Raw genomic sequence first — 14,891 nt, 5'->3', positions numbered from 1 at the left:
GCACACATGTGCAAATGCACACATGTGTGCAGGAGCCACCCTTCATTTATGTCTGATACGGGTTCTAGCCAAGTCCAGCTGGCCCTCTCTGCTGTGGGGCACTGGAAATTTCTTTATCCTCCAGCCAAGAAATCGCAAAGCATCAGGCATGCACAGGACCAAGGAGACATAACCTCCGCTAAACTTTTCTCAGTTCCTCATTCTGCTCCCATCTCTGCATCTATGAAGAAGTTATGACGATTATTTTTTTTAATTTATTTTATTCTATGTATGAGTTACACTGTAGCTGTCTTCAGATACACCAGAAGAGGGCATCGGATTCCATTACAGATGGTCATGAGCCACCATGTGGTTGCTGGGAGTTGAACTCAGGACCTCTGGAAGAGCAGTCAGTGCTCTTAACCACTGAGCCATCTCTCCAGCCCACGACAATTATTTTTAATTGCTTCGTTAACTAAGAAATTAATTTAGACCTACATTCTTTTTTTTTTTTTTAATTTTTGACACAGGCTCTTTCTACATAGCCCTGGCTGTCCTAGAACTCATTCTGTAGACCAGGCTGGTCTCAAACTAACAGAGATCCCCCTGCCTCTGCCTGGAGGGTTGGGATTAAAGGACTGCACCACCGTGCCCAGTGGACTTAGATTCTTTTTGATACATAATGACTGTGCATATTTGTGAGAAACATATATACACAGTGTGTAATGTTCAAGTCTGTAATTGTTATATTCATTACTGCTAATATTTATCATTTCTCTGTGTTGAAAATATTCAAAATCCTTCCATTCTGTTCTTCCCCTGGAGCCTCTGCCGTTGTGCACCAGATCCCCAGCCTGACTTCTCTTCAGGACTTCTCACAGAACTTACAATCAAGAGCTTCCTGACCAAGAAACAAAAGCAAAATCACGCTATTCCTCAGTGGATTCTGGTGAAAACTGGTAACAAAGTCAGGTACAATTCTGAGAGAAGACACTGGAGGAGAACAATGCTGGGTCTATAAGGATTCATACAATGGCAAGACTGAGGGTTCACACTGAACCATGGTGCTCGATCAATCCTGCCAGATGGAGCTCAACATTTTTAACCTGGGGACTTGGTCATGTTTAAATTAGGGGTGTGGTTTGCCCAGTAATAAAATGTAGAACCATTCAAAAAAAAAGAGAAAATATTCAAAATCCTTCCTGTAACTGTTTTGAAATACACAATAGGGTGTGGGGATTGTATTAGTCAGTGTTCTGTTGCTGTACAAAGACAGCACACAGCAATTCTTAAAAAAGAACGCGTTTAATTGGAGCATACTTATCGTTCCAGAGGCTTAGTCCATTGTCATGATGACATGGGACATTGTGGCACGCAGGCAGACATGGTACTGGAGAAGGAGCTGAGAGTTCTACACCTGCATCTGCAGGCAGCAGGAAGAAGAGAGGAGACACTGGCTCCGGCTTGGGCTTTTGAAACCTCAAAGCCCACCCCCAGTGACATAATTCCTCTAATAAGGCCACACCTACTTCAAAAAGACCACACCTCCTAATCCTTCTCAAGCAGTGCCACTCCCTGATGACTAAGCATTCAAATCTATGAGCCTATGGGGCCATTCTTATTCAAACCACCACAAGGGTATAATGGTAGATTCTATGCTTTGCTCATACTGGGTTTGATCTCCACCCTAAGGGCTTTAGAGATGACTTAGTGGTTAAAAACAGTGGCTACTCTCTGAGGGGATCAGAGGTCAATTCCTGGCAAACACACAGCAGTTTACAATCATCTGTAAGCCAAGTTCCAGGGCATCTGATGCCCTTTCTGCCCTTTCCATGCATGTACCCAGATATGCAGTTGGTGCACAAACATGCATGCAAGCAAAACACATAAAATAACAAAACTATTATCTGTGGCAACAGCAACACAAATCCATCTATGCAATAGATACTGTGCTACAGAAGCCAAGAATCTACACTTCCTGTCTTCATAACCAGCCCACCCTACCGTCCTTCCCCTACTAACCTTCCCAGACTCTGCCAACTACTATTCTAGTTTTGTCACTGTGAAAAATGCTGTGACCAAAAAGCACGTAGGGAGGAAAGGATTTATTTGGCTGACCCTACCAGGCCACAGAGCAGCACTGAGCAGGAAGTAAGGACAGGACCCCGAAGCAGAGCGCCTGTCGACTTACGGTCTGCCCTCATCTCTGGCTCATGCTTAGTGTGCTCTGGACGGCACCACCCTCCAGACCTGGGTCTTAATGTCTGAAGGTTCTCATGCCATGCAACACTTTAACTTTTTTTTAAAGACTTATTTATCTTATGTATGTGAGTACATTGTTGTTTTCAGACAGCAGGAAAGGCCATCAGATTCCAAATCAGATGGTTGTGAGCCACCATGTGGTTGCTGGGATTTGAACTCAGGACCTCTGGAAGAGCAGTCAGTGCTCTTAACCGCTGAGCCATCTCTCCAGCCCCAACACTTTAACTTTTTAAAAAATGATTAATTTGAGGGGTTGGGGATTTGGCTCAGTGGTAGAGCGCTTGCCTAGGAAGCGCAAGGTCCTGGGTTTGATCCCCAGCCCCGAAAAAAAAATGATTAATTTGTATACTGGGGCACAGGTGTGTGCTATGGTGCTCATGTGGAGGTCAGAGGAGGAGTTACAGGAATCAGTTCTCTCCTTTGACCATGTTGGGCCCAGGGATTGAACTCAGGTTGTCAGGCTTGGTGGCCAGTACCATTTCCTGCTGAATCACATTTCCCACTGAATCATCTCATGAAACTGTTTGTTTTGAAGAAGGGAGCCTTTTTTTTTAAAATTTATTTATTTTATGTATATGAGTACACTGTAGCTGTCTTCAGACACACCAGATCCCATTACAGATGGTTGTGAGCCACCATGTGGTTGCTGGATTTGAACTCGGGACCACTGGAAGAGCAGTCAGTGCTCTTAACCACTGAGCCATGGCTCCAGCCCTCATGCAACGTTTTTATTAAACATGGTACTGAGGCTGCAGAGAAAGCCCAGCCCTTAAGAGTATATACTGCTCCCACAAAGAACCAGAGTTTGCTTCCCAGCACCCATGTTGGGTGACTCACAACTACCTGTAACTCTAGCTCCAGGGGAACTGAAACCATCAAGCCTCTGGGCATCCACACAGACACACATGGATTCATATGTGATTAAAAATAATAAACCTGAATAGGGTTCTATGGCTTTCTCTTTACTGCCTGCCTTGTGTTATGGAGGCTCAGTCATGAATCTCGCAATGGGTAAAGACATCCGTTCCTCCTGTGCTCATAAGAGCACCAGCTGACTGGGAGATGCTGTGGCCTAACTATGTGGGGATGAGAGCGTTTGCTCACACACATCCAGTTCCTGGTCTCACAGAAAGGTCTGAAGGTTGACACAACATGGGGTACCTAGAATCTGTTCCCTTCCACAGCTGCTCTGTTGCCTCCTGGACTAAATGCTCGTTTTCTTCTAATGTCGCCATGACAGAGCTCATCGCACCAAGAGGTTCTTTTCCCAACGTTGGTTTGCTTTGTAAAGTTGATGTCCTTGTTGACTATGTCACCCGAAAGCCATTTCTGCAAGGAAGATGAGAGTGGGAACAATTCCCAAAAATTGAAGGACACCATAGTTTTGTCTATAATGATCCAATTTTTATTTTTTGTCTTAATAAGAATGTTTATACTTAAGGTTCCCCTTTAATTCATGATACAAAAGAACTCTATTTTTGGATAGGCACTATTTTTAAATTACATGTTATTTGTGTGTGCATGTGCAGGTGTGTGCGTGTGTTGGAGGACAACTTGTCAGAGTTGGTTCTCTCCTACCATGTAGATCCTGGGGGAAAGACAATCTCAAGCTGTCAGGCTGGGCAGAAAGCACCACTATCACTGAGCCATCTCACCAGGTCAATAGGCACAGTTTTATAAGGAAGTTTTAATTTCTTTGTTGTCTTATAGCACTGGAGAATGAATTCAGGGCACTATAGAAGAAAGTCAAATGCATTGCCACTAAGCTATATCCTCAGTCTCTCACAGGCACTTAATTCATTATATTAAGAAAAAAAAGGGGGGGTTGGGGATTTAGCTCAGTGGTAGAGCGTTTGCCTAGCAAGCGCAAGGCCCTGGGTTCGGTCCCCAGCTCCGAAAAAAAAAGAAAAGAAAAAAAAAAAAAAAAAACTTAAGCTGGGTGTGGCTTTACTGCCAGCACTTGGGAGGCAGAGGCCGGCCAACCTCAGAATTCAGGCCTAGCCTCTGGTCTACAAAGCAAGTTCCAGGCCAGCCAGGGGTAAACAGACAAACCCTGTCTCAAACAAACAAACAAACAACAACAACAACAAAAAAAAAAAAAAACAGAAAGAAAGAAAGGAAGGAAGAAAGAAACTTAAAAAAATTAGTATGTGTTCAAATGAACTAAACTGAAGTGGCATTCTGATATTTGGGTTTTTCCCCAAACCACCACATAACAGGTTATATTTTAGGGGGCACCTCCTAACTCTTACCACTCAACTGTTTGTGGAAGAAAGTCTGGAGTTGCTGCCATGCATCCAACTGGGCCACAGAGTGAGGCTTAGGCTCCCCTCCAAAGGTGATGTTAGCACCCACCAGGAGGTGCATGCCAGCGCTGCACAGTGGGAAGTAAGGAGGCTCGATATAGTGCCCTGCTTCTGGGTAGCAGATGATCTGGGGCTTCTCTTTCCCGTGGGCCTGCAAGCGTTTGGAGGCCTCTCTGGCATAGAACTCGCTCTTCCAGTTGTGGTCATCCTGACCAACGAGGAACAGGAAGGTCGTGTCAGACCTTTCCACAGGGATGAAGCTCTTCTTGTCTACCAAAGGGCTTTGCAGAGCTTCCACGACATCCAAGAGACCATCTTTGGTCATTTTGACTTTGTCTCTCAGAAGGGACACAGGGGGTATAGTCTCATCCTTGTAGCATACGGTGTTCCCAACAGCAGCCACGGAGCCATTGATGACAACAGCAGCCGTGATGCCCTTCAGGAAGGAGGCCATAGCAAGGCCAAGTTCACCCCCTTTGGAAATCCCAAGCAGCCCAATTCCTGGTCCTTTTACCTGAGAATGAAGCAAATGAAAAATGGAGGTTTAGTCCAGGAACAGTATGATAATCAGAAAGCGGGGAGGAGGAGGCATAGATCTGAGTATCTACATTACAACTCAGGACATTTATTTATACCTAAGCCATATCTTTCTTTCCACAATTTCTCTATCATCATTCTTGGTGACTGCAACAACCATGACAACAGTCTACCACACAGACTTTTTTCTGTGTCTCTTTTTTTTTTTTTTTTTTCCGGAGCTGGGGACGGAACCCAGGGCCTTGCGCTTGCTAGGCAAGTGCTCTACCACTGAGCTAAATCCCCAACCCATACCACACAGACTTTTAAAACTCCTCTGATTCTTTTTTTCTAGCCCATGGCAACCAGCCATTCCCACTAATCTAAACCATGCTTCTCATCAGTAGCATGTACTCTTTTAGGCTCCAAATCTCGCTTGCATGCATTGCACCCTCTGGCCAACATCTTTAGTCCCTCCCGCTTAGCTCTTCTAAAAACACTCCTTTCTACCTCACGGAGGACTTCGACTTCGCAGTCTCTTCGCTGGAGATCGCCCATGCTCACCTATCAGCCCCTCCACTTCAGAGTCTGTGCTTTATCCGCGAAATACTCCCTCAAAACGCAGTCTCCATTCCTTCCTCGCCCCCCACCCTTGGTCATATCTGCCCAGAAAAGGCCTAGTTCTGTTCACTCTCTCCAGGTCTACGCAGGCGCTAAGAGAAATACAAGCCTTCCCACAGCCCGATCTCCCATTGGACAGGAACACGCTGTGGCCCTTCCATCCTGCCACACATCACTCGTGTTTTGTTTTCCACTTCTCCAAAGGACCACACACACACATCCTCTCCTACCTCCTCAGCCTCTTGGGTCCCCCCATGCGTGCCCCTCCCCCTCAGCCCTCCATACTGCAGTGAGAAAACAGAAGCTCCAGCAGGAGTGCCTCATCTTCTCCCTCCCCAGTCCACCTTTTCCCACAGCCGCTCAAGCTCTCAGATTCCCCCATGATCTCAGCAGCCACCCTCTGGTTGTGTCTAATTTTCTCCAGGGATGGCGTCCCACACCTACTTCCAGCCTCCTCTCCTGTAAACTTCTCTCTGCTGGTCCTCCTCGGGTCCTCCCTGCTCTGGGCTCTTCTATTTTCTCACAGCTCTGGGTCAGTTGTGCGAGCTAAGACTTTGTTCTCTGCCCTGGGTCCCTACAAAACCTGTGGGAAGATGTTTGTTGTAATTCGCTTTCATCCATTCCCTGCTCGGCGCCGTCCGGGTGGTTTGGACTGGCTTTGGCCACAAGGGCTGTTGCTGTTCCGAGTCCCAGTGTCCTCTGGGCTATAAGCAAAAGGCCTTTTGGCTGTCCTTTCACAAGGGTCTTTTCTTCTGTGGCTTCTACAACAACACCCTGCAAACCTTCAAACTTTACTCATCACTGAACAATTAAGTAATGTGGTAATCACCATGTTTCTTAAAAGAAGAAACAGAAGTCCCAAAGCCATGGAACTGTGAAATGAAGGTTATTGGGGTCACTCAGTGGGTAAAGCATTTGCTGCACAAGCATGACGACTTCAGTGTGATTCTTGGAATATACATAAAAGTGGAAGGAGAGAACTGACTCCATAACGTTGTCCTCAGACCCATACTTGTGAATGCAGACGTTCTGATGTGTGCATGCAAATGCACAATGTTAATATTTTTTTTTGAAAATTTACGAAATCTATTCTTGGACTTCTCTCTAGATGTATCCTGCATGGGCTCCACTTCTCTAATGCTTCCAGCCACGTCAACTCCTGATTATAAAATTATAAAATAAACAAGGGTTGCCTGCCCAGCCTGTGCCATGCTGAACCTAGAAAGCTCAGAGCAGCCTGGTCTCCTGCTGTTGACTCTCAAGTCCCTCTTTCCCACTTCACCCTGTGCTTCCCATAGGGACACGGGGACACGGGGACACAGACGGCAGAGAGCTGCTGAGCATATCATTTGAATGAGTACTGGCTGGCGATGGCCCTAACTTTTTCTTTCCCTTTATTTCTCGTGTCAAACCTTGGTTCTCACACATGCTGGTGGTTCTTTATGAAACACTACAACATTCTAGAACTCAGAGTCCCGAATGCTAACTAGCATGAGATCCAGGCACTCGTGCAGCATTACAGAGAAATGTCTAACCAGTAACCACACAAGGCAGTTCATAAAGACTGTCTCCCAGACAGGGAGGGGCTGCCACACTGGCCCGGTCCGCCAAGGCAGGCATATGATGAGGAGCTCTGATGGGGGGCCAATGAAACTTGAGGGGATCTAACCTCAGGGTGGCCACGCAGGTAGTTCACGGCTTCTTCAAAGTACTCAATGCGCATGGTTTCCATGGTCTTGGGGAGGTCGTCGTAGTTGTAATAAGCCAGAGCCATGACGGCAAAACCCTTCCCAGCCAGCAGACTCGCCCGGTACTCCAGAAGGCCGCCTCCAACTCCAAAAAGGTCTATGATTCCAGGAAAGGGCCCAGGTTCTGGGGAGAAACCAAACCAAACCAAACTAAGCATTCAGGATGCTTAATTCAGGATAAACATGTTTCAAACTGATCATAAAGATACTAAAAGTCCTCCTGTCCGCACGCATCCAGAGTGGCCTGTGCTGAGTCCACAGTTTCCTCTCTACCCGCATTCCCCTCTATATCCAAATCTCAAAGCTCCATGGACTTTTACAGAGAGAATATGCTACTTTTATCATTAAAAACACACTAAGGGCTGGGGTAGAGTGCTGTTTAGCATGTCTGGCATGCCAGATATGATTCCAAACACATGGGAACACACACACACACACACACACACACACACACACACACACACACACACACACTCATACACTACTCTCCTCTCTGAACTGAAATTGATAGTGCCAACTGCCACCAAAGCTGTGTGGCAACCGCAATCAGCACACGATGCTGATGTAATGCAAAACCATGTGGTTTGTAGAATGCAGTGGGGGGTAAAATGCAGTGGACGCTTGCTCCCAGAAATTAAACCTACTCTTACCATACGACCCAATAACCCCACACCTACTTACACAAAAGAAATGAAAATTTTTGTTCACACACAAACTTCTTTTTTTTTAAAAGATTTATTTATTTATTTATTATATATAACTACACTGTGGCTGTCTTCAGACACACCAGAAGAGGGCATCAGATCTCACTACAGATGGTTGTGAGCCACCATGTGGTTGCTGGGATTTGAACTCAGGACCTCTGGAAGAACGATCAATGCTCTTAACCACTGAGCCATCTCCCCAGCCCCCACACACAGACTTCTGTGCAAGCATTTGCAACAACTTCACACATAATATCCACAGAGTGCAAAGGAACCAAAGTCCTTCAACTGGCAAATAAATAAAAACAGAGGCTTCCTGGCTAGAAGACCCCAGGAATCTCACATGCATTCTGCTAAGTGAGTAGATATATGCTAGAAAGGGCTACACGTTCTTTCTGCATGAATTTGTGCCCTAAACAATATTTTCCATTTGTATAAAGAGTCTTGTCTGGGCTGGAGAGAGTTCAACTGTTAAGAGCACTGACTGCTCTTCCAGAGGTCCTAAGTTCAATTCCCAGCAACCCCATGGTGGCTCACAACCATCTGTTATGGATCTGATGCCCTCTTCTGGTGTTTCTGAAGAGAGCATCCATAAACTCATATACATAAAATAAATAAATCTTAGGAAAAAAAAAGAAAAAAGAGGCTTGTCTTCCACATGACCGGTTTAAACAAGAACACAGCAAACACTGGGCTGGCACCTGTTCAGGAGCAGATGGGGACTAAGGCGGAAGGGACCCGGGCACGTTCCTTCTTCATCACCGCCATGGGTTGTGCGCACCTCTCTTTAACCACTTATAAGTGTCATTTTAATATTTTGTTGATTTAGTCTACTTTGCCATTTTTTTGTTGTTGTTTTGAGGCAGACCACCAAATATCCTGGTATCACCCGGTATTACTACATAGCCAGAAATGGCCAAGAGCTTCTGGTTCTCCTCCCTCGACCTGTGGGTGCTGGGATTGCAGTGCTGTGCCATCTTGCCTGGTTTATCCTGTGCTGGGATGAAACCCAAGGAAGCACTCAACCAACCGAGCCACACCCTCCAGCCCAAGCGAGTGAAGCTTGTCTCAAAGTCAGGATACTAATGGCCTTTCCTGGGAGTTGATCGTTTTTTGTTTTTGTTTTTGTTTTTTGTTTTTTTGTTTTTAACCTTGCACTGTTATAGAGTCCTGTTGATTCTCACGCCTGATTTGCTAGAACCTGGGCAGGAAAATTTTTAAATATTGGAAACTTATTAGTAGCGTGCTTGCCTAGTTCGAATTCCTACACTGCCACAAGAAAAAAAACAAAAAACAAAACAAAATAGAAGGCATTCTAAAAGAAAATTAGGGGCAGTGTATATAACACCGAGGACTTTATTATGAGGAGTCTCTCCCCTTTTCTTATGATGCCCTTTAACTTAGCAGTGGAATTGAAGGACCAGCTTCAGGGAAACAGCATCACCATAGCAGGCCCCTTCCAGTCCAGTCCTGTCTCTTTCCCACTGAGTCCTAGATCATTGAGCTACCCTTTTCTTCTCTTAAAATCACAGGGGAACTTTGAACACGGGAAAGGGAAGGGCTGCTCACCTGGGGGCAGGAAGAGCGTGGCGCGCACCCGGCCGTCGCGCACGGGCACGCGCCGCACCCCTGGAGCCATGAAGTGACGCTCGTGCACTGCCTGTGCCAGCCGCTGACCGCCGTCGGGCTCGTGTCCGTCCAGCACCTCCAGCTCCACCACATAAGGCTTCTGCACGTCGCGCTTGACCAGGCGCCAGAGAGGCCGTTCGGGCTCCATGGCCCAGATCAGCCCCATGGGCTCGAGCCCCGTGAAGCTGCCGCCCAGCGCGGGAGCGCGCGCCAGGTCCAGCTCACCACCGGCGTCGGCGCGGTAGCGCGCGTGGGCTCGGAAGAGCGCGCCCTTCTCGTCACGCAGGGCCGCGCGCAGCGTGACGGGCTGCTCGGGGGCCAGGCCGCGCACGGTGATGCTCAACGGCTCGTCCCAGCAGCTGCGGCTCCCGGGCTCCAGGCTCAGCGTAGCATTTGTCCGCGCAAAAGTGGTCCGGCCACCGGTGCTGAGCGGCGGAGGACCTGACAGCTGCGTCCAGCTCTTCCAACCCCATTGGCACAACCTGCTTGCTCTCAGGACAGCGAAAGACGAGGCCACCATTTTGTATCTTTGACTTCAGCCCTCAGTTTCGTAGGAAAAGTTAGAGATCCTCTAGTGGCCAGCTGCCTATTTGCAGTCCTTAGACTGAGCCGTAGGCTGAGCTGTGTGGGCTTACTGTGCTGGATCAGAGTGCTAAGCAAGCAACAAAAGCAAAAGTAGTGACGCTTTGACTAAGGCGTCTGTGCGTAAAGACTCCGTTATATCCGGAAGCCCCTTGCTTGGACTGTGTTTCAGGTGCTCTTTGCCCCAGGAAGAGTGGGCTGGACTAGGGCTCGCTATTAAAAGCCAGCTCACCAATGAGACCTTCAGTCGCCAAATTCGTAAGGTTGCAGAGTCAAGAATGTGATTGCAATTGAGTTTCATCGCGTCGTGGAGTAATAGACACTTGTTACTAATCTTAGGACTGTTCTTTCAAAAATGTGCATCATGCTGTTTTGTGTGCTGTCTGCGCGTGCTTAGCCTACACGTAAGTCCCATGTCCAGTGAATTTAATGCCTCATGGGCTGTGTGACCCTTTACCTGCATTCCGTACTGGTGTAAAAATAGGCAAATGACGTCATAGGCATTCCTTTTTGCATTGAGCTCGTCTTCTGGCCCTCTAGGCAAACACTTTTTCCTACTAATCCCGGACTTTACACATTTCCCAACTGTTTCATCAGCTATTGTTTCCAATCAATGGTTAATTTTTTTCCTTCAAGACCTTGAACCTTTACAACAAGGATAATTGCACATCGTTATTATTATAGAAACTGGAAACTATATAAGCTGTACTTGCCTCTTATTCTAAGAATAACTAACTGTGTTAGTTTTTGTTTACTTGACCCAAACTAGAAACTTTGGAACAGGGAAGCTCACGTGAGGAAAAGCCTGTATCATATTATCCTATGTGTCACTGACGATTTGTGTGGGAGAGTCTACACCACTTTAGGAGGTATTATGCTGGGCCGGTCAGCTAGGTTCTATTAGAAAGCTGGGGATGGCAGAACCAGCTCAGTGGTTAAAAGCATAGACTGTTCTTCCAAAGGACTTGAGTTCATTTCCCACAGCCACAAGGTAGCTCACAGCTCTCTGCAAGTCTAGCTCCAGGAGATCTGAGACATACGCATGCCAGCCAAACACCCACACACAAACAAAGTACAAGAGAGAGAGAGAGAGAGAGAGAGAGAGAGAGAGAGAGAGAACAAGCAAGCTGTCTGACTGACCGTGGACAGAAGGAAACAAGTCAGTGTTCCCCTGTGGTTCCTGCCTCCTGGTTCTTGCTTAACTTTCCTCAGGGACGGACTGTAATCCAGAAGTTAATGCCAAATAAACCTTTTCCTCCACTTGCTGGTTTTGGTTGGCGTTTTATCACAGTTATAGAAAAGGAGGCTGGGGGTTGGGGATTTAGCTCAGTGGTAGAGCGCTTGCCTAGCAAGCGCAAGGCCCTGGGTTTGGTCCTCAGCTCCGAGAGGAGGAGGAGGAGGAAGAGGAGGAGGAGGAGGAGGAGGAGGAGGAGGAGGAGGAGGAGGAGGAAGAAGAAGAAGAAGAAGAAGAAGAAGAAGAAGAAGAAGAAGAAGAAGAAGAAGAAGAAGAAGAAGAAGAAGAAGAAGAAGAAGAAGAAGAAAAGGAGGCCAGAATAGCTACCCTGAAGAACTTGCCTAGACAGAGCTTTTTAACCTAGTTTCAAATGGTCTCACATGCACTGGTCACAGAACTGGGAAATAGCAATTTTTGTGTTACTACTATGAATTCTTCAACCATATTTTGTGCATACAGCCCCAGGAACCAAACAAAGTAAATAATAATAACGGCTAATCCGTAATCTCACTAAGAACCCTACTGGGGAAAAATAAAGAACCAGAGAGCTGGATTTGCTAAGGCACTCACAGCCAGACAACTGGAAATGCTGGTATCCCTGCCTATTAGTGCCTTGAAGGTCTTTGAGTGACTCTCATGCAATCATGTCCTATATGGAGAAGAGAATTTAGAAAATACACTCAGATTCCTCCCCTCCACACCTAGCATTCTGCAAATACTAATAATACTTTCATTAAGAATTCTATCTTTAGAAATATAATTCTCTTTCATTTTATTTTTAAAAACTCCCCCCCCACCCCCGACTGTCTTGAAACTCCTTATGTAGATCAGGCTGGCCTAGAACTCACAGAGATCCACCTCTCCTGAGTGCTGGGATTAAAGGTGTGTACCCACAGAGGCTCATAGGAATAAATAGCCATGAAAGTGTGTGATGTTTATTACAAAAAAGTTAATCAGAGTGTTGTGTTTGGGTTTTTGTTTGCTTTGGTGGACTGATTTTCCTGGTTTCCTCCTGTACTGGGGACTCAATCAGGGCTTCACCACTAAGCTCCATCTCTGGCATTTTTTGTGACTTTATTTGAGACAGGGTCTCACTAGGTCACCATTTTTCTCTCTCAGCATCCTGGGTAGCCAAGATTTCAAGCATGAGTCAATGACTTGTACCATGTTTTAAAATGTAAAGGGTCTGGCTATGTATGTCGCAGTAGCCCAGGGTGACCTCCAACCAAATCTTTGCCATCTTCCTTCCTTCCTTCCTTCCTTCCTTTCTTCCTTCCTTCCTTCCTTCCTTCTTTCTTTCCTTCCTTCCTTCTTTTTTCCATCTGTAACTGAGAGTAGAGGCTGTTGGCTCACACAGTCTTTCAGTTCATTTCTTGAGAACTTTCAAAAACTTGCTGTTTGTTTGTTTGGGTTTTTATTTGTTTATTTTGCTTTGTTTTTTGTTTGTTTTTCTTTTTTTTTTCAAGAAGGGGTTTCTCTGTGTAGCTCTGGGTGTTCTCGAATTCACTTTGTGACCAGGCTGGCCTCAAACTCACAGAACTCTGCCTCCTAAGTGCTGGGACTGAAGGCTTGAGTCAGTGCTGTCCCACCTTTTCATATCTCTCTCTCTCTCTCTCTCTCTCTCTCTCTCTCTCTCTCTCTCTCTCCAGAGAGGAAATCCCTTCTCACTCTTTTGTGAGAATCCGAGGGTGAGAGTGCTGGCTGGTGCTCATATTGAAGGTTGCTCCTTTGTAGCCTCCTACTGCCTCACCACAGCCCAGAGACGGCAAACAGACAAGCACAGGCTTGGACCCAAAATAGACCTGTCCTTACGTTGATCTGTTGGGCACGTAGCCTCCTCTGCCGGACACTCTTGCCACTGTGATATTGTCTCAGCATAAGCTCACAGTGACAGAGCCTGAGGCCCGTGAGCAGAGCACAAGAACCGTCTGCTCAAACCTGAAATCCGAAGCCTGATGCACGAGAATCCTTTCACTTCAGCACCTCCATCAGTGGGGCTCTCTGTCTGTCCCTGTATTCACTCAGAAGCTGAGCTCTGCTCGCTTCAGTTTGTCATAGTTTCCAGATTATCACTCTGGCCTAAGGCTCTTCCTGTCAAAGGCAGTGCCCGTGAGTGTGGTGCAGCAGTGCTGGTAAAGTCACAACCCATGTTTACTGTAGCAAGCTAGTCTGTATGATTAGAATATTACAGCTACAATAGAAAGCCAGGCACAGTGGCTCATATCTGCAATCCCAGCAGAGGCAAGAGAATTAGTGCAAGGTCAAGGTCAGCCTGGGCTCCACAGTGAGGGCCAGGACAGCCAGGACTACTTAGACAGACCACATCTTTTAAAAAATAATAATAAAATAAACAACCAAACAAACAAATAAATAGAGAATAGGAAGCTGGAGAGATTGCCCAGTGGTTAGGAGCACTGACTGCTCTTCCAGAGGTCCTAAGTTCAATTCCCAGCAACCACATGGTGGCTCACAACCATCTGTAAGGAGATCTGATACCCTCTTCCAGTGTGTCTGAAGACAGCAACAGTGTACTCATATAAATAAAGTAAATAAATACTTATTTTTTAAAAAAAAGAGAAAAAGAAAAAAGGAGAAAAAATTTAATTTATTCTGAAAGTTTACAAACTCGAAAGGATTGACTTTTTAGAACTGTGTACAACATCGGCAATGTCATGTTATAGCATGCCTCATTAAATAACTTAACTTAAAATTATATCAGGCTGTTTTTAACAAAACAAGTAGTAAAGGAATGCTCCTAAGTTTAAAAGCTTAAGTCCAACTGAAGAAGACAGGATGGTGGCACGTGAACGTCACGCCGCAAGTGAGTTAGTGCTAGGCCCAGAGGTCTCCCTGCTGTTTGGACAAATTTTCCAAGCAGATGCTGCCTGAAGACCAGCATTTCCATAGGCTTGAAATTGAGCTATCTGACGTACAAGATTTGAAGAAAGCAGTTGTAAACAGAAACAAAACAAAACACGGTGTCGTTACCTCATCATGCAGCCAGGACATGGGGCAATTGGACTGGGGGTGGGGGTGGGGGTGGGGTGGTAGCAGAGAGGGGAATGGACCAGACCTGAGAGACAACCTTATCTCAGCACGCGTTCTACCTGCTTGGTAATCTGGAAAATGCCAGAGTTGCTAATCCAGATGTTCTGAGGTTGGCTCTTCTTGGCAGGGTGTAAGGGCTCCTGGAGTGGGTTGGGGAACGGAGCCTATGAACTTATATAGACCTAGAAGGGCTTGTTGTAACGAATGGCTAGGAAATCCAGTGAGCTGCCAGTCAACAAATACGAAACAATTTCTCAAAGCT

The 14,891-nt window shown here is 46.3% G+C and overlaps 2 protein-coding genes across 3 annotated transcripts in view; one reads left to right on the top strand and one right to left on the bottom strand.

Annotated features, from left to right (window-relative positions):
- Positions 1–1,204: 1,204 nt before the first annotated feature.
- On the bottom strand, positions 1,205–10,454 carry Acot2 (acyl-CoA thioesterase 2). 2 transcript variants are annotated; one of them, XM_087552242.1, is made up of 4 exons: positions 9,706–10,296; positions 7,354–7,556; positions 4,494–5,061; positions 1,205–3,570 (listed from the first exon to the last, which is right to left on the bottom strand). In XM_087552242.1, the coding sequence occupies exons 1-4, from the start codon at positions 10,283–10,285 to the stop codon at positions 3,554–3,556; spliced, it is 1,368 nt and encodes a 455-aa protein (XP_087408368.1). In that variant the 5' UTR covers positions 10,286–10,296; the 3' UTR covers positions 1,205–3,553.
- Positions 9,892–14,891, top strand: part of Heatr4 (HEAT repeat containing 4) — a 37,957-nt gene continuing 32,957 nt past the window's right edge. Inside the window, exon 1 of the mRNA XM_087554301.1 lies at positions 9,892–10,751. The gene's annotated coding sequence lies outside the window, so the exon portion shown is untranslated. The remainder of the gene's footprint in view (positions 10,752–14,891) is intronic.

This window comes from Rattus norvegicus, chromosome 6 (genome assembly GCF_021556685.1).
Source record: "Rattus norvegicus strain SHRSP/BbbUtx chromosome 6, alternate assembly SHRSP_T2T, whole genome shotgun sequence".
Taxonomy (NCBI): domain Eukaryota; kingdom Metazoa; phylum Chordata; class Mammalia; order Rodentia; family Muridae; genus Rattus; species Rattus norvegicus.
Note: the sequence above shows the minus strand (reverse complement) of the source record. Positions and strands in the feature narration are given on the sequence as shown.